Consider the following 22471-nt stretch of genomic DNA (forward strand, 5'->3'; position numbering starts at 1 on the left):
CACTTAGTCATGTTTATTGTAACCCAAATAGAAGTTTATTTGGCAGCTCTTAAGATGAAAATAAAAGTATAAGGATTGGAAACATATGGTTACAGATAAATACAAAATGCAGTGTAGAGCCTATACTTATTAAGTTCCTTTCCTGTCTAATAAGGTATTTCTCAACCACTGGTCACTCCATACAGTGCTTGTACAGTCAAGAGAGCCAGGATCCACTTTTCATGACACTCATGCTGGCAGAGTATCACCTTTGTAATGGACACCACCATGTGTCCTTCATAACGAGGGTGTTTTGTTAACTTAAATTTGCCTTGACTTTTCCCCAGTTCAGGGTCTTGGTCTTGGGCTCTTTTGTGCTTTGTAAAGGTCTAAGCTCATACATTATCTAGATTATGAACACTTGACTGGGGTGGGTCGAAAGAGGTCAGTTGTTCCCACTCTTGATTGAGTTAGCTTTGAGAACCACCTCCGGCATGTTCGTAACAATATTTTATGTTACATAACTCTTCAAATATTTTGTGTACATACCGCAATAGCCACGACAACCAGCAAGTTTTTAGCTTTTGGCTGAGACCTCATATGGCCCCCCTCAGTGAAATACCATGAAGATGGTGATCACAGGGGAAACATGCCTGTCTGGGCATGCCTAGGCAAGTTCCTGGGAATAGTTTTATAACTGTTTAGCCCCTGTTTGCTGCCAGCATAGGACTGCCTAGGTCACAAGCACCAAAGGGTTTTTAAGGTACTAGGACTTAGTATCTACATTTTTAGTCTCTACACAGAATGTGCTGGTCTTTTTGCTAACCTTAATTTGGTAGATTTAGAACAATTTACACAGTTCACCAAGTTACGTGCACTTCAGAGAATATTGATATTCACCTGCCCTATTGTTCTTAAATTAGCTACATTTTTCTTTTGTGACCCTTTTGTGTCTTATATAGAGATAGGAAAAGAGCTATTAGGTCACATTATCCATCTGCCTCCCAATATAAGATTATCCCCTACATTATATTTCTCCGGTCGTAGTTTTGAATGACTCATGCACTTGGGACTTCCACCCCTGTCCTTCAACAGTTTCACAAGAGTCAGTGTAAGCACCAGTATCCTGGTCACATTCCAGTTGAGAAAACTTTTATATGGTGTTGACCAAAAATTCTCCTTGAAGCTTTAGTTGGCTAAGGGCATGGTTACACTTGCAGATGTAGAGTGCTGTCAGTTAAACCCGCCTTCGGAGAGCGCAGTAGGGAAAGTGCTGCAGTCTGTCCACACTGACAGCTGCAAGCGCACTGGCGTGGACACATTTGCGGCACTTGTAGCAGCATTGGGAATTATGGGCAGCTATCCCACAGAGCGCCTCTTCCCATTCTAGTGCCGTGACTTGTGGGAAGCGGGCGGGGGGGGCATTCTGGGTCCTGTCCCAATGGCTCGTGATGCATCGGTTCGCATCCCAGCAATCCCTGTGCTTCCGTCCACATTCGGCGCCGTCTTTCAACGTTTTTTGTACTGCGCACTCTGTCTTCCCTTTCGGTCTGCGGGAATGGAGCCCAAACTACTGAGGAGTATGCTGACGAGTCTTGCACATCACGTTTGGTAGTCGAGTTACTCCTTATGATCCACCCTGCGGCGCAAGGACACGAGATTGAGAGCTGCCCTGCCGGTGGAGAAGCGGGTGGCTATGGCAATCTGGAAGCTGGCAACTCCAGACAGCTACCAATCAGTCGCTAACCAGTTTGGAGTGGGAAAGTCGAACATTGGAATCGTGTTGATGCAAGTTTGCAGGGCCATTAATCACATCCTGCTCAGAAGATCCGTGACTCTGGGTAACATGCATGACGTTGTGGATGGCTTTGCACAAATGGGTTTCCCTAACTGTGGAGGGGCGTTAGATGGCATGCATATTCCAATTCTGGCACCAGCCCACCTAGCCTCCGAGTTCAGTCATTGGAAGGGGTATTTCTCTATAATTCTCCAGGCGCTTGTGGATCACGGTGGGCATTTCATTGACATGAATGCAGGCTGACCTGGAAAGGTGCATGATGCATGCATCTTTCAGAACACTGGCCTGTTCAGGAAGCTGCAAGCTGGGACTTTTTTCCCAGACCAGAAGATCACCATAGGGGAAGTTGAAATGCCCATTGTGATCCTTGGAGACCCTGCTTACCCTTTAATGCCGTGGCTCATGAAACCCTAAACAAAGAGCCTTGACAGCAGCAAGGAGCAGTTCAACAACAGGCTGAGCCAGTGCAGAATGACTGTGGAGTGTGCTTTTGGCCGTTTAAAGGGCCGCTGGCGTTCTCAGTATGGGAAGCTGGACCTGGCCGATGACAGCATCCCCGCCGTTATATCCGCATGCTGTACCCTTCATAACATTTGTGAAGGGAAGGATGAACGATTTACTCAGGCATGGAAGTTGGAGGTTCAACATCTGGAGGCTGAATTTGAACAGCCAGAGAGCAGGGCTATTAAAGGGGCCCAGCGCGGGGCTGCAAGGATTAGGGATGCCTTGAGGGAGCAATTTGAAGCTGAAAATCACCAGTAATGTCTGGTGCCTTGCACGGGAGTGAAGTGCAGTGGTTCCAATGTTAGTATGAATCTGTGTTTGCTGCGCTGACTTGCAGTGCCTGTTTTTTTTGGGGGGGGGGGGGCTAAGCTATCTTTTACTTCAATAATAAAGAGTATTTTCAAAGGCAAAAAATCCATTTATTGAAAAGAAACACAACGGCTTAGGAAACAGAAAGGGCAAGGGGGTGAGTTGGGAAACAGTACAATCACAGATTTGGTTATGTCCTGTTATCATACTCAGCCTTTCTGTCTGGAGTGCTGTGCAATGAGTGCTGCACTTCAGGATGGCTACAGTGCATAGTGATGGGGATTGAGTGCAGTGGGTAAGGGTCGTAATTTTCAGGGCTGGGTGGTGAAGCTACAGATGTTGGAGGCAGCGGGTGGCGGTAAGAACCTGGATGTTGGGGAAAGTGGGTTGGAGGTGACATGGGGGGCACAAAGGGAAAGAGTTTTGGGACAAGGGCTGCGGGGGGGGGGTGCGGTAATGCTCCGCCTGCATGGCTACGAGCACCTGGATCAAGTCCACTTGGTGCTCCATTATGCTTATCAGCCGATCCGTGCTTTGCTGCCGGAGCACAGCGCTTTTGTACCGGTTCTTCTCATTCTGCTGGCGGATCCTCCTTTTATTTTCCCGCCACTCCTACACTTTTTGATGGATTACTTCATGCAACATGTCTTCCTTGCTTCTACATGGCCTCTTTCTGATTCTTTGAAGTCTTTCGGCCGGTGATAACACGGACGGCTGAGATCTCAAGTTTGCATCTGGAAAGGCAAAATGCAACACTTAACAGAGGCAGCATTGTTCATACCAGACATAGCAATTGTTCCCCCCTACTTAAGGGCAAGCACAGTCTATGCAATAGTATAATTTGCCCATCCCAAAGCGAGCTCACATAACCCACGGGCGCCCCAAAATGGTGAGTAAGCACAGGGTCAAGCGTGACTGATTGTTTCACAGCTGTACTGTCCTCTGGGTTTTTGTGCCTTAGGGAGAGCCAACAGCAGCAGGGGGCCTCTATGCTGAACACTGTTCTCACATTTTCCACAGGAGTTGGTCTTGGGAGATACCTCACTGCTGAGGGTGACCAGGGAAGCAAGGGAGGGTCTTCTACTGCACTGCGACTTCCGCCCTGTCCCGTATGCAGCTTGCCTGTGTGCAGCAATGGTTCCCCCGCCCCTCATGGCACAGTGGTGCGGACAAATTAGCTTTACTGGGACAAGGACCACAGTGACTCTCCCGGGAAACCTGTGCAAGTTCAGGATGAGACCTTTGAAGAGATCACTGAGGCCAATTACCGCAATGTGAGAGAGCACATCAACGCCCTATTCCGCATCTAGGCATGCATTCAGCCCTAGCCCTCCTCGGCCCAAGAGCCCGCATCGAATAACTTCCTTCCCAAAATAAAAGCCGTTTACTGGGAACCTCCTCTGGTATTTGTCCTTCCCCAAGCACCGGCCGCAGCGACTGGCTACCTTCCTCCTGGCTTGAGAACAGCTCCTGGCTGCATGCATCTAGGGATTCTGGGGTATCTTCCTCTGCCTCAGTACTCTCGCTCCCGCTTTGCTCCTCCTCCTCCTGCCTTGTTGAACTGGGCTCTGAAGTGTCCATGGTGGTACTCAGAGTGGAGGTGGGGTCGCCCCAAGTATCGCGTCCAGCTCTTTGTAGAAACGGCAGATTGCAGGGACAGCACTGGAGCATCTGTTTGCCTCTTGGGCTTTGCGGTAGGTATTCTGCAGCTCCTTCACTTTAACCCTGCACTGCAGTGCGTCCCAGTCATGACCCCTTTCCATCATGTCCCTTGATATCTACCTGAAGGTATCATACTTTCTACGGCTGGAGCGCAGCTGGGACTGGACAGTTTCCTCCCCCCAAACACTGATGAAGTCCAGCACCTCGTCATTGCTCCATACTGGGGATCGCCTGGCACATGGAGGCATGGTCACCTGGAAAGATTCGCTGAGAGCACTCCATGCCTGACTGAGCAAACAGGAAGGGGATTTTCAAAATTCCCAGAGAATTTAAAGGGTGGGTCTGACGGTTGGTCACCTGAGGGCAGGGCAGTAGCGTTCAAAGTGATGACCAGAGTGGTTAGAACACTCATTGTGGGACGCTTCTGGAAGCCGATCAGAGTGCACTAACAGACCAGGGCATTCACACTGGTGCCGTGGTGCTCCAGCGGGGGCACATCAAACGTTATTCCACTTGCCGAGGTGGAGCACCAGGAGTGCTCTAACCACAGAGTCAGAGCGCTCCACATGCCTTGCCAGTGTGGACGGTAGTGAGCTAGTGCACCCGTGCCCGGCTCCTTTTAATGCACTCTAACTCGCAAGTATAGCCAAGCCCTAAGGCATTCTGCACCCATTTTCTAAGCTGATAGGTAGTATTGCTGTGTATTGTGAAACACCTGTTTTCTGCACCAAAGTGGTTGCATTTCAGTGGTGGGTGAAGTGTTATTCGTTCAAAGTTAATCCTTTATTTGAGTAATCACATTACTTCCTAGATCAACACTCCCTTTACCTTAAGCCTGATCTACAGTGAGCTTTTGTGTAAAAGTCTGCCATTGCTGTAGCACTGATGCAGTCCCATCAGAGAGAGCCAGGATGGGAGGGCTAGTGTCAATGGCCCAGAAGCATTTTCATCACCATGTTATGTGGATGACACAGTGGTAATAACACCTAAGCCAATGTACACTAATGTACCCACCATTGCTATAGCTAGTGGAGTTGCACAGGTGTTAGAATGGCAATTGGAGACTTTAAGAAAGAACTCAATATAGACACAGCCTCAGCCCATACTGAATTCCTTCCTTCCTTCGGCATTAGCACCTTTCATATATCTGCACATATCCGTTTTATTTTATTTTTTTTTACTTGTAATCTAGATAAGCTATGTACTCAATTCATCCAGACTTTCCTCAAAGTGTGTCTCTCTGGTCTATTATGTTTATTTGTATTACTACATTATTGTTAATTGGATACAGGTAGGGTGCATTGATTTTAAAGTGGTGATTTAAATCGGCAAGCAGGAAATCATTGATTTTTTTTTTAATCTTGTTTTGCACATTTGTACTTTAGTGATTTTCCTAAAGAATGGTTCATTCTCATTGATATAACTATTAAAAGAGCTTGATTTGCAACCATCTATAGCCTTTACGTTAAATTTGGCACTTCTTTTTGATAAGCAGCAGGATAATCTACAGCCATATATAGTTATTTAAACAAAGTTTAATATGCATTTATTCAGAGTCTTAGTTCAGGGGTTGGCAACCTTTCAGAAGTGGTGTGCCAAGTCTTCATTTATTCACTCTAATTTAAGGTTTCGCGTGCCAGTAATACATTTTAATGTTTTTAGAAGGTATCTTTCTATAACTCAATTATTGTTGTATATAAGGTAAATAAGGTTTTTTAAATGTTTAAGAAGCTTCATTTAAAATTAAATTAAAATGCAGATCTTATCGGTTTAGTGTGATCCTTGCCCTTGCTTTTCCTTGCTGAGTTTCCAATGTCTGACACGTATACTTTAAGCTGCACACAGGCTTCTGAAAAAAGAAAAAGAGTACTTGTGGCACCTTGGAGACTAACACATTTGTTTGAGCATAAGCTTTCATAGATACTAAGGTCAGAAGGGACCATTCTGATCATCTAGTCCAACCTCCTGCACAGCGCAGGCCACAGAATCTCACCCACCCACTCCTACGAAAAACCTCACCTATGTCTGAGCTATTGAAGTCCTCAAATCATGGTTTAAAGACTTCAAGGAGCAGAGAAGCCTCCCTCAAGTCACCCATGCCCCATGCTACAGAGGAAGGCGAAAAACCTCCAGGGCGCCTCCAATCTGCCCTGGAGGAAAATTCCTTCCTGACCCCAAATATGGCGATCAGCTAAACCCTGAGCATATGGGCAAGATTCACCAGCCAGATACTACAGAAAATTCTTTCCTGGGTAACTCAGATCCCATCCATCTAATATGGGAGCTACAACTCACTTCATTGGATGCTTCTGGGTGATCAGTTGTTAACTGGCTGCATGAGGGACAGAGGACAGATTTCATGTGTGAAAATACCTGTTCACACAAGTATGTGGATCCAAATGCTGAAAGCATTGCAAACGTAATTTTCTTCAAACAGTTAAATTTCACTGGCAGGGAAGTCCAGCAGGTCAGAATAGAGGCCCCATGATCTCTGTCGGTAGCTTCAAGTGCACTCCGCAGATCTCCAAACTTTGATGCCCATAATTCTGAGCTTTTTAATTGAATGAGCTTCATTTCAAAATCTTCAACACCCGTCCACTGAAATACAGACAAATCCAAGTCGATTTCTTTGAACTTTTCAGGTTTAATTAGAAAAGAAAGCATTGGGCCAAATCGCTGGAAATTTTGAAATCTGTCAGAAAATTCTGATTCCAGTTCTTGGATGTACATTCTAATCTCAACGTCAAACGCAGTGGGCTGTTCCACATGGTGTGATAGTGATATAAGCACCAAATCAGGACTTAAAAATATCCCAGTACAGTGGCGCTGGAACAATTTTTATGGTGTGGGTGCTGAGCTGGGCTCCCTCTTGCCCCTGTCTGCACCCCTCACTGTCCCAGGCTGGGGCCAGTGGGCCACAGCTGGGGGCGGCTGCAGAGCCACCTGAACTGGTGGCTGGGACCCAGGGCTGGCAGCAGGCTGAGCGGGGTCGGCAGACAGAACCCCAATTGGCAGGGGGCCAATGGCTGGGACCCCAGGCCGGCAGCAGAGCCCCCTGGACCGGTGGCCAGGACCTGGGCAGTGTGAGTGCCACTGAAAATCCGTTCATGTGCCGACTTTGATAGGCAATAGGTTGCCTACCCCTGGTCTTAGTTTTTATGTTTTTAAATGGTGAATGAAGCTTTTTATTTACTAGAATATTTTTTCCTCAGGGTTTGTGCATTTGCATAGAAATTCTGGAATTCATTTAAAATGTACAATATCAGCATTTTAAAATTGTTGTGTTCTTTAAATGTACTGATACATCAGAAAAAAATAAGTTTTTAGCAAAACGTGATTTGTATTTACAAGTAACCAATTTATTAAACGAAGGAAGGGTAGCAGTTTGACTACTTACTGCCTCCTGAGCACCCCCTCCTGGGGTCATCCCATCTTTACTTCCCTTTCATCCAGGTCCCTTTAAGAACTCACTCTCCATTGACCTTCTAAGCTCTAATCCTTTAATTCACTCTTCACCAGTTCTCCTCAGGGTGGCAAGAGAGTTTGTCAAAAATAGAACTCAGGAGTTCAAAACAATGACATTGCTCGTCTTCCCTTCTTAAACTCCCAGGTACAGGTTTTGCCTGGCTAAGGTTCTGCAAGTGCCTGACATGCTGCTGCTTCCACCAGCTCCACTCAGCCTCCTATCCTGAGCTTCCCCAACTCGCTGCCAGACTGCTTGCTTCTGACAGTCTTTCTCCTCCCCTCTTCTGCTGCCTTTTGTATTAAAATCACCAGATTCCTTTCAGGTGGCATTTTGTAATCTGGGCTAGCCCCAGGCATTCCTGCCTATCGGCAATGCACCCTATTACACCAAGTATTAGGTCGTGAGAGAATTGGCAAATTATTTCTGGTCATCATGGGCCAGATTTTCAAAGGTGCCTAAAGATGCAGATAGGAGCCTAGTGAGCTTTTCAAAAGAGCATAAACAGGATAAGTGCTTCACTCCAATGAAATCCAACAAACTGCACCCCATTGTTTTACATATAGGAAAGCTGGGTTTAGTGATACTTTTCCACTTTGCAGAGATGATCTGAGATGAAAATAAATAATACTTGTACAATGCAATCAAAATTCACACTGATAAAGTCAGGTGGGAATAAAATACACAAGTTCTGCCCCCTTTCCCTACCCCTGTGCTTTTTTTTTTTTACCAGCTCTTTCACAGAGAACCAACAAAAAAGTTTTTGCTCAGAAATGGCTCTTACAATTTCTCCAATGTCCAGATAGTGAAGGATATTGAGTATTATTTAGTCAAACTTCAGCCACTGATCAGTATAAGGTGGCGTAATTGTAGCTCATTACTGAAGGGTGACTTAAGAACTGTCTGTTTTTATAGCTTTATTTTGAAGATATTGTCAAGGAATGACTAGAGTAATGGGCAAGTGCTTCTTTTCAGGGGAGATATGTATACATCAAAATAAATAAACATTGTGCAATCTGCATAAACTGTATAGTAGGCAAACTTCAAAAATCTTCCAGATGAAAACTTCCCTCACCTCTTCAGTGAGCCAGTGCCCCAGCATGGTGGTTGGAGTTCCCAAGCTGTTTGGAGACACTGTGTTTAAGATGGACAGTTTGGTTTTAGATGCCTTACCCAAAAAACCATGGGGGTTATTATTTTAAAAGAACCATGATACCTGGTGCAAGATTAGTTCTGGTAACCTTCTAGTTGTCCCAAGGAACTCCAGATCACCATTTCTGTCTTCACAAAAAATATTATTGCTATAATAACTAATGAGAAAATGACAGGTTTCAGAGTAGCAGCCGTGTTAGTCTGTATTCGCAAAAAGAAAAGGAGTACTTGTGGCACCTTAGAGACTAACAAATTTATTAGAGCATAAGCTTTCGTGAGCTACAGCTCACTTCATCGCTGTAGCTCACGAAAGCTTATGCTCTAATAAATTTGTTAGTCTCTAAAGTGCCACAAGTACTCCTTTTCTTTTAATGAGAAAATGTGTATGATTTGGGTATTCATAAAGGTAAGAGACATTCTGTGGCTCATAAGACTTAGTTAATTGGGAAAGTAAATTTGTGATCCTCTTAACTATTCCAGGTTATATGTCTCCTCACCCATCTCCTTTGGGAGCACCAGAACATGTGTCCAGTCCAATGTCTGGAGGGGGCCCAACTCCACCCCACATGCCACCAAGTCAACCAGGACCCATGATACCAGGAGATCCACAGGTCATGAGCCAACCCAACAGAGGTCCTTCACCTTTTAGCCCTGTCCAGCTGCACCAGCTCCGGGCTCAGATTCTAGCTTACAAAATGTTAGCTAGAGGCCAGCCTTTACCTGAAAATCTGCAACTTGCTGTTCAAGGGAAGAGGACGTTGCCTGGGATTCAACAGCAACAGGCTTCTGCTAACTACAGCAGACCACCTGGTAAGTAAATGTGGGCTATGAAGCATGAGTCATATTCTGCCATCGGTTACACCAATCCAAAACTATCAGCATCAGTGGTGGTGTGTGCATGCATGTGAGGGCCAGATGTTGGCCTCAGTATGAACAACGAGCTTCAGCTTTATATAAGTTGGATTAAGAATGGCATAAAACCACTGCATTAAAAACACACTGTAAACTTGAAATCCAGTTAATTAAAAAAAATTGTACTTCAGCTGCCCTGGTACCCTCTACCTTTTTTGTGGTGGTAAAAAATCATCACATTTTTACTATTCTCTTTTAAGTGCTTATATCCCACCCTTATTGATGTACATAAACACTGACTAACAAAAAACAGGAGAAACTGACTCTGTAAGGGAAACCGTGAAACTGACCATATGCAGAGTACTGAGAAATGCACTAAGTAAACTGAAAAATATAAACATTTTTTTTTCTGTCATAGTGATATTAGATGTTACAAGCAACATTGTAGGTAAACACCTTTTAGACAGAAGCATGCTTTTTGTTTCTTAAACTGAACCTTTAAACACACTTACTGCAGGAAAACCCTTTGCATTTTCTGAACAGGTCTTTGCTTAAAACTCCTCAAGTTTGGGGTGTGGGCTTTTTTGTTTTGTCTGTAATTCACATACAGAAAAAAATGTGTGACGATGGTCCATCATCACTACCCTTCCCATCCTCATCCCCTGGGAAAAAAGTTTATCCATCCAAGTTTATGTGCATTTTTTCATAATAGCTGTATCCTTACGGAAGTAACCTGTATGTATTTTTAGCTGTACATCACTTTTTGGGTTTAGAACCCCTTAAGACTTGATGATGTCTTATGAAAAAGAAAATACCAAATTATTTAGAGACCGTTTTAAATATAATTTATCTATTGCTTTTGTGTCTCTCTCTTGTTACTAGGGACTATGAAAACTTAATCTTTGTTTTTAACAGTTAATCTCCTCCTGCTGTTTATTACCCACCTTAAGAAGTAATCCTCTGTTGGTGACATCATTGTATCTACCAAACAGAAGATTATGATTTTAAGTAGGGAATAAGCAGCAAGAACAGATTTCAAAATACGCAATTTTTTTAAAAGAGTTAAAGATTTCCATGAACTATCTGTGGATGAAATATGTTCGTGTTTGCCTTAAGTGCTAGTCAAGTAAAACTGATCCCAAATCACTTTTCTTTAGTTAAAAATTGGGGGTTAAAATGATTCTATTTTTCTTGTTAATGACAATTTTAATAACACTGCTGGTCACTTTATTTCAATGCATATGGCTTTGTCTTCCAGTCTTTTTTTAGTAGATTTGATTTAAATGCACTTCATTACATTTCTTTTTCACACAGCAGAATCCACTTAAATCTGTATTTAATTACATATATAGACTTGACTTGTGTGCCAGAAAGTGGAGTGATTTCTGAATGCATAGAAATGCTGCGTATTTTAATAAGTTTCTTTCCTCTGTTGAGTTGCAGGTATTGGGGTGCATTCAATTACTGGTCCCCCAACTGGGCCAGGACCTGCTTCAGGAGTGCCAGGACATGCAGCTGCCATGACCCCTAAACCTTGGGCAGAAGGTAGAGGAGAATACAACAATAATTTTGTACTATACAGTTAAGGTTAAACTGTGTAGGCAGGGCTTTGGGAGTAGAGACAGGAAAGGAAGTGGGGAAATAAAAAGGCATAAAGAAGAAATAGCGTAACCTTTACTTTGCCTCACACATAAATATCAAGGAGTGTCCTACAAATGACTTGGGCAGATGAAATTATTGTTGCTGTTAGGCAGCCTGAACATGAAGCCCCTCTCTACAATCAGAATGAAATATATAAATATATATGTTTGAGGGACAAGCATAAAACCTAATAAATAGGTAGTTACATTCTGAGTATGCTTAATTGCAACAAGCTGTTCTGACCATTTTTCTGGCTACTGTAAACAAAAGTTTTCACACAATGGATAAAATTAGGTTTGCTTTTTAAAAAATGTACTAAATTTTAAAGTAGAAGTTAGTCTTCAAGGATTAGAGAATGATGTTACATTGTTCTGCTAGATAATCTGCTTTATAATCTGATCTTCTGGGAATACATTTAAAAACAGTTGGTTTTTTGAAACTTGAACTTGGAATAAAAGAAGCAAGGTGATGGGACGAATTAAGAATATTAGTTTAATAGTAAATGTTCCTTTGTCTGGAACATTTTTGTTCAAAGATTAATATTTTTTTTAATGCAGACACTGATATGGTACAGATTTCTCCTATTAAAAAGTTCCTTATTCTGTGTCAGTACTTAAAGAGAATTAAATCTTGGAGGAAATGGGGACTAAATGATGGTTCGCTATTCTAAAAAGAAATGTCATCAGATGATATTTATCGCTCTTTTTAAAAAAGATACGATATACCACTGTCTCATCCGTTGTAGCGTTACATTTCTTTGAGCGCTCCAACAAACTGAGCCCCGAAGATGAGCCATCTTCTCCAGATGGGTTTCGGATCTTGGATCTGAAGAAAACTGATCCTGGGATTGAAGACAGATTCTGAGATTGTGTTTTATCAATTGAATTATTATATGCCAACCCCTGCACCCCTTCAAAAAATACAGTGACAGCTTTATTGTTGCAGATATCTGTTGTTTTCAATGTCTCTCTCCCACATCTCCATCAAATCAGTAACTATTCGTCCATGCACAGTGGCCCATAAACTGTAACTCCCTATTAGATGCTACTTTCATGTTAAGTGATGCATTAAACTTTTGAAATAAGGAGAGTGCTACAGTTTAGAAGAAAAATCAAGCACCAAATATTAGAAATATTTACTTATATTATTATCTTAATCTGGGGTAGTGTGTGTTTTGTTTTGTTTTTAAAGTAGTTTTACAAGTATATTAAGATATTGTAGAGTATATAAAAGTGGACATTTTAATTAAATGAATACTGCTAACTTTTTTTCTGGCAGAGCTGTGGAAAGAAGCTTGCTCTTGGTGCTGGCCAGATTCTGCTCCTGGGTGTATTTTCATATTCTACATGGCGACAGTGCCCACATAAGAGAGCAGAGTTTGACCCTCTGCCTAGATCTACCCAGTGCTAGAAGTCTCTTGCTGATACAAACAATACACTTAAAACCCCCTCCAAAAAACTAAATGAAAATATAGCCCTAATAAACTCTCAGTTGCCATTACTATTTTTGGATTACTTTCTGTAATGTCCACTACAATATATTCTTCCTCTATGGGAATTGAAACTGATCTTAGTGTGTATTTTTGTTAACTTTGAAAGTTTGCCTCAGGTGCCTAGCTGCAGGCTTTTATGTTCAAAATAAAGCTGCTCTGTTTTTCACATGGCCTCATTACTTGTTTTGCAGGTCAAGGCCCAGATATGAATGTTGCCAGTACCCCACAAAAGCTTGCTGTACCACCTCCTAGTGGAAGGCCTTCACCTGCCCCTCCTGCTGCTCAGCCTTCTGCAGCCATGCCTGGTCCTTCTGTACCACAGCCAACACCTGGACAGCCTTCACCTATCGTCCAGCTGCAGCAAAAACAGAACCGTATCAGCCCCATCCAGAAGCCACAAGGATTGGATCCTGTTGAAATACTCCAGGAGCGTGAATACAGGTAAAGAGGGATACGTGAGACTTAAACCACACATGCTTCAGTGTTGTATTTGTGGACACTAGCTCTGGTCTCTCTTGTAATTGTGGCTCATAATGGTCATAATTAAAATCATTCTTTTGAGAGGGGCCATAGTGAAAACTAATATAGGGACATCAAACTAAAGGGTGATTCTAAAGTTTACTTTAAAGTTAAACATGTACTCAAGTGCTTTGCTGGATCAGGACCAAAAGGACTCAGGTTATGGAACTAAAATCCTTAGAATCAACATGGAGGCTATTTTAGCAAAGATTATCAATCACAAGAAGTATTCAGAATTATAAACAAAGGGGAAAAAAGACAGCTGGAATCCAGGGGAAGAGGAGGGGGATACTTAAGTGTCAAGAACACAAGTATATCTTCCAATAAGTGGGCATCCATCCCAAATGATTCCAATAGAAAGGAACAAGGTTTAACAGATTAAATGTAAAATGGAAATTAGGAGGGCCAGGATGGAAGTCAAAGAACAAATAGTCAAATAAAAAACAGGAAGTTTGTCCGATGTAATGTGGGTTGGCTGATCTACCAGAAAGTAAAGGGAGCAAGCAAGCCAAAATAAAGATATAAAAAAATACCAAAAATGAGGTCCTTATGTTCATATTTAAGCTCTTAAATAAAAGTGTCCTGACTAAAAAGTGCTGAGGACCCAGGAGTGTCTGTTATAATAGCATATCAACCTTCATACTTAATTATTAATATTTAATTATTTGTGTTACTGTAGCACCAACGACCCCCAGTCATGGACCGGGACCCAGTTGTGCTAGGTTCTGTACAAATACATAATAAAAGTTGTCCCTTGCCCCGAGAGCTTACAATCTAAGACAAGAGACAACAGGTGCAGACAGACCAACATATAGGGGAGTACAAGGAAACAATGCGACAGTATTGGTCAGCATGATAGGCAGGTGTCTGCAGGGCCTACCTAGGGTTAAGAAAAAAATTCCCCTTTGGGACAGTGGTGGTTATACAGTTGCCCATTTATAGGGGTTTTGCACCTTCTTCTTAAACCTCTCATATTGGTCACTGTCAGACTAGATGTTCCATTTGTCCAATCTGGAATGGCAGTGCCTATGTTCCAATTATTGAAAAGGTAAAGGCCTAAGGAAATAGAAATGGGAAGCAGGATCTAATGACATTTGTTTCAGGAACATGTTCAAGCTTTACAAATATCTGAGGGAGGGTGATTGAGATGAACTTTTATAGAATATGAAATGTTTAGCAGCAGTGTGCTAGGAAGGGGGGCTAGTAAGTGGGTGAGATGTCCACAATAAAATGATTTGAACTCTAATGTTCTGCTTAGAAGAGACCATTACAGTGTAGGTAACTTAGTTTTATCCAGAGTGTCATAACTCCTCTTTTGTGATGCAGTTCCAGGATTTGCTTTGTTCCAAGCTTCGTTTTCTGAGAGACAAAATGATCAAATAGCCCGGTTTTGGTGGGCAAGGTAGTGTGATTACAGTACCCTAAGCAAAACTAGAAAATTGTGCAGAGATGGGGAAGCTCTTACCTAGGAATACCCTGCAGAGGATAATATCTCGCATGATTCTGCATCATTGCATCTTAACTGCCTTGAAGGATGTTTAGAGGTACTTCAGTATGCTGTATATAAGCTTGTAAGACAGAACTGCCCTGTCAGGTAAGAGTTATGATGCTGCTCAAAGATCTACTTAGTATCTGTAGTACTTTGCATAATATGACATATTTGTAATGGTGCTAAGCAAAAAGTATCTTACTAATGATTAAGAACAGGCCTAAAGATACTCTCTGTTCTACGTTTGAAACTCTTTTTTCAGTCCCTGATCCATCAAAATAGTCAAGCTTTTGCTTAAATTAAATGCGCAATTTGCTGGATTGAGTCCCTAGTCACTAGCATCGTTTTTACCTTAACTTGGAATGGCCTTACCTGTTTCATTGTGTACGGTTATTGTAGTTTAATAGCATTTTCAGAAAACATATATGATATACAAAGCTTAGTACAGTTTAACTTTTGTTCTTATGGAAGGGGATATAGCTATGACATGAGCCAGGAATCCTATGAGCCAGTGCCACACACACTTTCATATATCACTGATGGTGCCCCTCAGCCTTCATCTGTAACTGCTTCTTCTCTTCAAACCCTGCTTCTTCCAGGATCAGAGATTGCTATTTGTGCCAGATTGTATGGCTTAGGGATGTATACAAATGGGGACCTACAGGAGATCGCATAGCTATTCTTTTTCCTGAATTAATCCAGGATTTGAATGTGGATCTCTTAGCAGTGCATTAACAGACTGTGTCTACCTCAAGGCTAAAGTATAGTGTTCTTTGGATTCAAACCATGCCTTTAAGACTCTGGCCTGTCTTGAAGGTGCTGAGTAGTCACACGACCCCCGCAGGACTTCAGAGAACCTCAGAGAGGCATTGTGCCTTGGGAACTCCCCAATGTGAATGGGAAGACATGAAGGGTGTGGCATGCATTCTTCACAGCTAGTCAACAATGTTGGCTGGTAGAAGTTCGGAAGAGGGGGGCATGATCCCATTCTCCCCCATTCACTGCCTTTGTGGTGGCTAGTAGTTCTAGCTCCACACAGTTTTTAAGCTTGGAGTGCAAGGAATATGACTGTGACTAGTCCTTGTGCAAGGGTCGGAAGAGTGTGTTAGAAACCTTGAACAACTATTTCATCTTATCCATTGTAAAGCTGCTTGGTTTGAAATACCCTCACTCTGTATCTTTTGGGCAAGCTGCAAAGACATATTTTGTAGGTTTTTGGAGAGGGCTGAGGGTATGCTGCCCTGAATGAGGAGAGGTTGGAAAGGATTTTTTTTTTTTTTTGTAGGTGACAGGCTGGCTGAATTGTGGGGTTTTTTTTGTTTTTTTTTTTTTTCTCTTGAATGCTGCAGGGGGGGGGGTTGTTTTGTTGTAGTAAATTTGTTGGTAAATTTGATACCGTTAGATAAAGTGTGTGTGCCTTTTTGCACAATGGGAGCAGGACATGACAGCTATAGTTAAGGTAGTATAAGCATTCCCATTCTCAGAACCCATCGTAGTTGCTGATATGTCTCAGAAATGGTCAGGTATTTAGTTTGGTCTGTGCCTGAAGTTTAAATGCATTGTAAATGTTTGAGTAAAAACCAGTTCATCCATCTTTTTTTGGTAGTAAGAGAATGGAAAAATATTTTCCTTATCATAAAAAAAGATTCTTGCCACTTCTTTACCAATTCTACACTCTAGACATCAAGTACCAAAACTTTAAATTTGGCATATAGCCCTCATTGTAGAAAAGTATGTGAATATTTCAGTGGATCATAAGAACGACCATACTGGGTCAGGCCAAAGGTCCATCTAGCCCAGTACCCTGTCTTCCAACAGTCGCCAATGCCAGGTACCCCAGAGAGAATCAACAGAACAGGTAATCATCAAGTGATCCATTCTCTGTCGCCCATTCCCAGCTTCTGGAAAATGGAAGCTAGGAGCACCATCCCTGCCTATCCTGGCTAATAGCCATTGTTGGACCTATCTAGTAGTTTTTTTGAACCCTGTTATAGTCTTGGCCTTCACAACAGTCTCTAGCAAGGAGTTCCACAGGTTGACTGTGCATTGTGTGAAGAAATACTTCCTTTTGTTTGTTTAAACCTGCTGCCTATTAATTTCTTGTGTTATGAGAAGGAGTAAATAACACTTCCTTATTTACTTTTCCCACACCAGTCACGATTTTATAGACCTCTGTCATATCCCCCTTCGTCATCTCTTTTCCAACCTTAAAAGTCCCAGTTTTATTAATCTCTCCTCAGATGGCGGATGCTCCATACCTCTAATCATTTTTGTTTCCCTTTTCTGAATCTGTTCCAATTCCAATATATCTTTTTTGAGATGGGGCGACCATATCTGCATGCAGTATTCAAGATGTGGGCGTACCATGGATTTATATAGAGGCAATATGATATTTTCTGTCTTATTATCTATCCCTTTCTTAATGATTTCCCAACATTCTGTTTGCTTTTTTTAACTGCCGCTGCACATTGAGTGGATGTTTTCAGAGAACTATCCACAATGACTCCAAGATCTCTTTCTTGAGTGTTAACAGCTAATTTAGACCCCATTATTTTATATGTATAGTTGGGATTATGTTTTCCAATGTGCATTACTTTGCATTTAAAAACATTTGAATTTCATATGCCATTTTGTTGCCCAGTCACCCAGTTCTGAGGGATCCTTTTGTAGCTCTTCGCTATCTGCTTGGGACTTAACTAGTTTTGTTTCTGCAGATTTTGCCACCTCACTGTTTACCCTTTTTCCCCAGATCATTTATGAATATGCTGAATAACACTGGTCCCAGTACAGACCCCTTGGGGACCCCACTGTTTACCTCTCTCCATTCTGAAAACTAACCATTTATTCCTACCATTTTGTTTCCTATCTTTTAACCAGTTACCAATCCATGAGAGGACCTTCCCTCTTATCCCATGACAGCTTACTTTGCTTAAGAGCCTTTGGTGAGGGACCTTGTGAAAGGCTTTCTGAAAATTTAAGTATACCACATCCACTGGATCTCCCCTGTCCATATGCTTGTTGACCCCCTCAAAGAATTCTAGTAGATTGGTGAGGCATGATTTCCCTTTACAAAAACCAGGTTGACTCTTCCCCAACAAATTATGTTCATCTATGTGTCTGACAATTTTGTTCTTTACTATAGTTTCAACCAGTTTGCACGGTACTGAAGTCAGGCTTACTGGCCTGTAATTGCCAGTATCACCTCTTGAGCCCTTTTTAAAAAGTGGCGTCACATTAGCTATCCTCCACTTATTTGGTACAGAAGCTGATTTAAATGATGGGTTACCAACTATAGTTAGTAGTTCTCCAATTTCACATTTGAGTTCCTTGAGAACTCTTGGGTGAATCCCATCTGGTCTTGGTGGCTTAATACTGTTTAGTTTATCAATTTGTTCCAAAACCTCCTCTAATGACACCTCAGTCTGGGACAGTTGCTCAGATATGTCACCTAAAAAGAATGGCTCAGGTTTGGGAATCTCCTTCACATCCTCAGGAAGGCGGATGCAAAGAATTCATTTAGTTTCTCCACAATGGCCTTATCGTCCTTGAGTGCTGCTTTAGCATCTCGATCGTACCGTGACCCCAGTGGTTGTTTAGCAGGCTTCCTGCTTCTGATGTACTTAAAAGAAAAAATTTGCTATTACTTTTTGAGTCTTTGGCTAGCTGTTCTTCAAATTCTTTTTTGGCCTTCCTAATTATATTTTTACATTTCATTTGCAAGAGTTTTTGCTCCTTTCTATTTTCCTCACTAGGATTTAACTTCCACTTTTTAAAGGATGCCTTTTTGTCTCTCACTGCTTTTTTACTTTGTTGTTTAGCCACAGTGGCACTTTTTTGGTTCTCTTACTGTGTTTTTTAATTTGGAGGTATACATTTAAGTTGAGTTTCTATTATGGTATCTTTAAAAAGTTTCCATGCTGCTTGCAGGGATTTCACTTTTGGCACTGTACCTTTTAATTTCTGTTTAACTAATTTCCTCATTTTTATATAATCCCCTTCCTGAAATTAAATGCTACAGTGTTTGCCTGCTGTGGTGTTTTCCCCACCACAGGGATGTTAAATTTAATTATAGTATCGGGGTGGACAGTCTGTGGCTCCAGAGCCACATGTGGCTCTTCAGAAGATATGTGGCTCCTGATTTGCCTCTGGGGAAAAACGGTGAGTGCTCAGCTCCCCCTTCTTCCCTCAGTGCCTCCCCGCCCGCCGGCAGCCCCCCCCATCAGTGCCTCCTCCTCTATCCCCCGTGCCTCCTGCCTGCCGCGATCAGCTGTTTTGCGATATGCAGGAGGCTCAGGGGGAAGGGGGCAGGAGGAGCACAGGAGGCTCGCGGAGGCGGGGAGAGCTAGGACATGGCTCACTCGGTGGACAGGGTGGGAAGAGGCGGGGTGGAGGTGGGGACTTGGGGAAAGGAGTGGAGTAGAGAGTGGGGCCTGGGACAGAGCCAGGGGTCCAGCATCCCCTTGCCAGCCCCAGTGTCTCCTTGAATAAAGCACACGGTGAGTAGCTGGTGTAGAAAATTTTAATCTAAATTTTTCTTACACCATCTTACAATGGAAGGCAAGTGCAAGCAGAAAAGAAAATACACAGATGAAAATTGAGGCTTCCAACAGGAGTGGGAGAAAAAGTACTTTTTTGTTAAACGTAATGGTAAGTCCATGTGTCTTCTTTGCCAGACTTGTGTCTCGAAGTTCAAATCTTCAAACTTTCAGCGTCATTTTGCTTTGAGCCATGCACATATGAATCAAGAATTCCCACAAGGTTCTTAACTCTGCACTTTATAACTGAGAACTTTGAAAAAACAAACAGATGTAGAAGCCCAGTTTTTCCACCAGATTTGCCAACTGGTCGCCAACTGTAACGTTAGCCTCCTAGTGTGTGTCCTGACACATAGCCTGTGCAAAAAAGCCCTAGTCTGAAGGAGAGCTTATAAAAAAGTGCCTCAGTGATGTGATTTCAATCCTGTCACCAGAGAACGAGAATCTACAGAAGAAAATTTCTGGCCTGCAGCTTTCACACCACACAACAGAATGCAGAATCTTCAACCTGAACAGTGATATCGAATTGCAACTGCACTTGCAACTTCAGCAGTGTAAGTATTTGAGCATCACTTTGGATGAGTCGTGCCATGCACAGGATAAACCTTATTATTGGTATTTGTCCGCAATGTGTCTGAAGACTGAGTTGTAAGGGAAGAACTCCTCGATATCATGTCACTAAAGGACAGAACATGTGGACAAGATCTAAAGGAGGTGTTCATGTTGGTAGTTGCGAAAAGTCACTTCCCTTTACAGAAGCTCACTGCCATTGCAACGGATGGGGCTCCATCTATGGGGGATCTGTGAATGGATTAGTAGGGATTTGTAAGTCTGACGAGAGCTTTCCCGAATTTTGGACATTTCACTGTATTATTCATCGGGAGCAACTGGTGTCTAAAAATCTCAAATTTGATCACATCATGAAACCTGTCTTGCACATTGGGAAATACAGTCTTTCAAATGCACTCAAGCACAGACCATTTCAAAATGTAATTGAAGAACTGGATGAAGACGACTTCCCTGCTGATTTGCCATTTCACTGCGCAGTTCGATTTTTCCAGCTCCTGGAACCAGTAAAATTTTTTATGGAGGAGAAGCACATAATACACCCGAGCTTACAGATCTTGGATGGGTTCTAGACTTGGCATTTCTTGCAGACATGCTGCTGCATTTGGATAAACTAAACGTGGACTTACAAAGAAAATACCAGTTGCTGTCTGATGTAGTGCAAGGCGTATTTGCATTCATGAACAAACTACAGTTGTTTCCCAGATAAATGCTTGAGGGAGAGCTGACACGCTTTCCCTCAATGTCACAACTTAGAGCCAGATCAAAAGAAGATGCAGCAGAACCCCTAAAATGGAGCACAACTAGGTATGCGAGTGTGATTAAAGATCTTAAGCACAGTTTTGAGGAAAGATTCCAAGATTTGCTGCAGAAAAGACCTCAACTCAGATTTCTGATTGACCTTTTTAGTGCTGAAGCCGATTGTCTGTCTGAAGCCGCCTTTAGTCACTGACGAAGAAACATCCCAGATGGAAATAATAGAACTGTTTGAAATCTGTTCAGAAGACAGAGAGGACCCTTACTTTCTGGAAATCTGTACCAAAGGATAAATACCCCAACATCAGAGGTGCAGCCCTAAAATTAATCTCGATGTTTGCCTTGACCTATCTTTGTGAGTCTGTTTTCTCGACACTCAAATATGTGAAATCCAAGCTCCGATCCGTTTTGATAGACAGCCACTTAAGAGAACTGCTGCATGTGAACACAGCTGAATACAAACCAAACTTCAAGGGAATTGTTGAAAGCAAAGATTGCCAGAAGTCCCACTAAGTAAAAGATTAAGTTGTTATTATTGTTAACTATATATTATAAATGTATAATAAATATACATGATCAATTTATATTATGATTATGTGCATGCATATATATATATCTATACAAACAAATACATTTACGTATATAATCAGTGCATATTACTGGGGCTCTTTGGCAATGTACATTGGTAAATTTTGGCTCCTTCTCAGGCTCAGGTTGGCCACCCCTGATATTATGGTCACTATTACCAAGCAGTCCATCTATATTCACCTTTTGGACCAGATCCTGTGCTCCATTTAGGGCTAAATCAAGAATTGCCTCTCCTCTGGTGGGTTCCAGGACCAGCTGCTCCAAGAAGCAGTTATTTAACGTGTCAAGCCACTTTATCTCTGCATCCCCTCCTGAGGTGACATGTACCCAGTCAGTATGCGGATAGTTGAAATCCCCCATTATTAATGAGTTTTTTATTTTAATAGCCTCTCTTATCTCCCCAAGCATTTCATAGTCACTATCACCATCCTGGTCAGGTGGTCGGTAATATATTCCTACTGGATATGTTCCTATGGTGTTAACCAAGTTATAAGCTTTGAAAATCGCCTACTGTATATGTGCAGTAGTCTCAGGTACGGGCTCTCCTTGCTTAGGTTGTGAAGTGTAACACTAAGGAACGTCATACTGCGCATGCATGGCTAATGTAACTGCCTAGGGAAAAGTGACCTGAAAGTATGTGTGGGCAGTGCACCTCGGCGCATGTGCACCCTGGAAGAAGTTGATGGAGTGCTTTTGCAGACCTCCAAAGTTGCACAGGATAAGATATGTATTGCTGTGCACATCTTTCTTGACTTAAAGGTGCAGCGTCATGTTCTTCTCCATTAGCCATTTGTTAAATGGACAACTACAGATGGAGGAGCAGTAATAGAACCATTAACATATTGTTGAGATTGAAGAAGCCTTGGAAGCTGATGACATGTCAATGGGAGACTTTCTACAATTAATAGATTTCCCCCTTCCTCCCCCAAAAGCACCACATTTTGACATTAAAAAGCTTTAGCTTAAATCAATAAAAAAGCAAGAAAATTTAGAGTTGATGTTGCCCCTGAATTCAGTTGGTTGTGCTTAGCAGCTCTTGCGGCATATGTTGCTGTGAGATGAAATTAGGGGTATAATTGTTGTTAATCCCTATGTGACTAATGATAGATTAAAAGAAACTTGGATATTTAAAATACTCATTGATATAAAAAGTTTAAATTACTAT

General features: G+C 42.2%; 1 protein-coding gene across 7 annotated transcripts in view; it reads left to right on the top strand.

The window, feature by feature from the left end:
* SMARCA2 (SWI/SNF related, matrix associated, actin dependent regulator of chromatin, subfamily a, member 2) overlaps positions 1-22471 on the top strand; it is a 176673-nt gene that overhangs the window by 26539 nt on the left and 127663 nt on the right. For 4 of the 7 annotated variants that reach the window (XM_038401726.2, XM_038401725.2, XM_043515052.1 and 1 more), the window contains 3 exons: positions 9348-9677; positions 11163-11264; positions 13044-13293. In XM_038401726.2, the coding sequence (XP_038257654.1) occupies positions 9348-9677; positions 11163-11264; positions 13044-13293 (682 nt within the window). Of the gene's footprint in view, positions 1-9347; positions 9678-11156; positions 11265-13043; positions 13294-22471 lie in introns of all 7 variants that reach the window. The other 3 variants (XM_038401720.2, XM_043515050.1, XM_038401719.2) reach the window with 1 other exon arrangement.

Source organism: Dermochelys coriacea, chromosome 5 (assembly GCF_009764565.3).
Source record: "Dermochelys coriacea isolate rDerCor1 chromosome 5, rDerCor1.pri.v4, whole genome shotgun sequence".
Taxonomy (NCBI): domain Eukaryota; kingdom Metazoa; phylum Chordata; order Testudines; family Dermochelyidae; genus Dermochelys; species Dermochelys coriacea.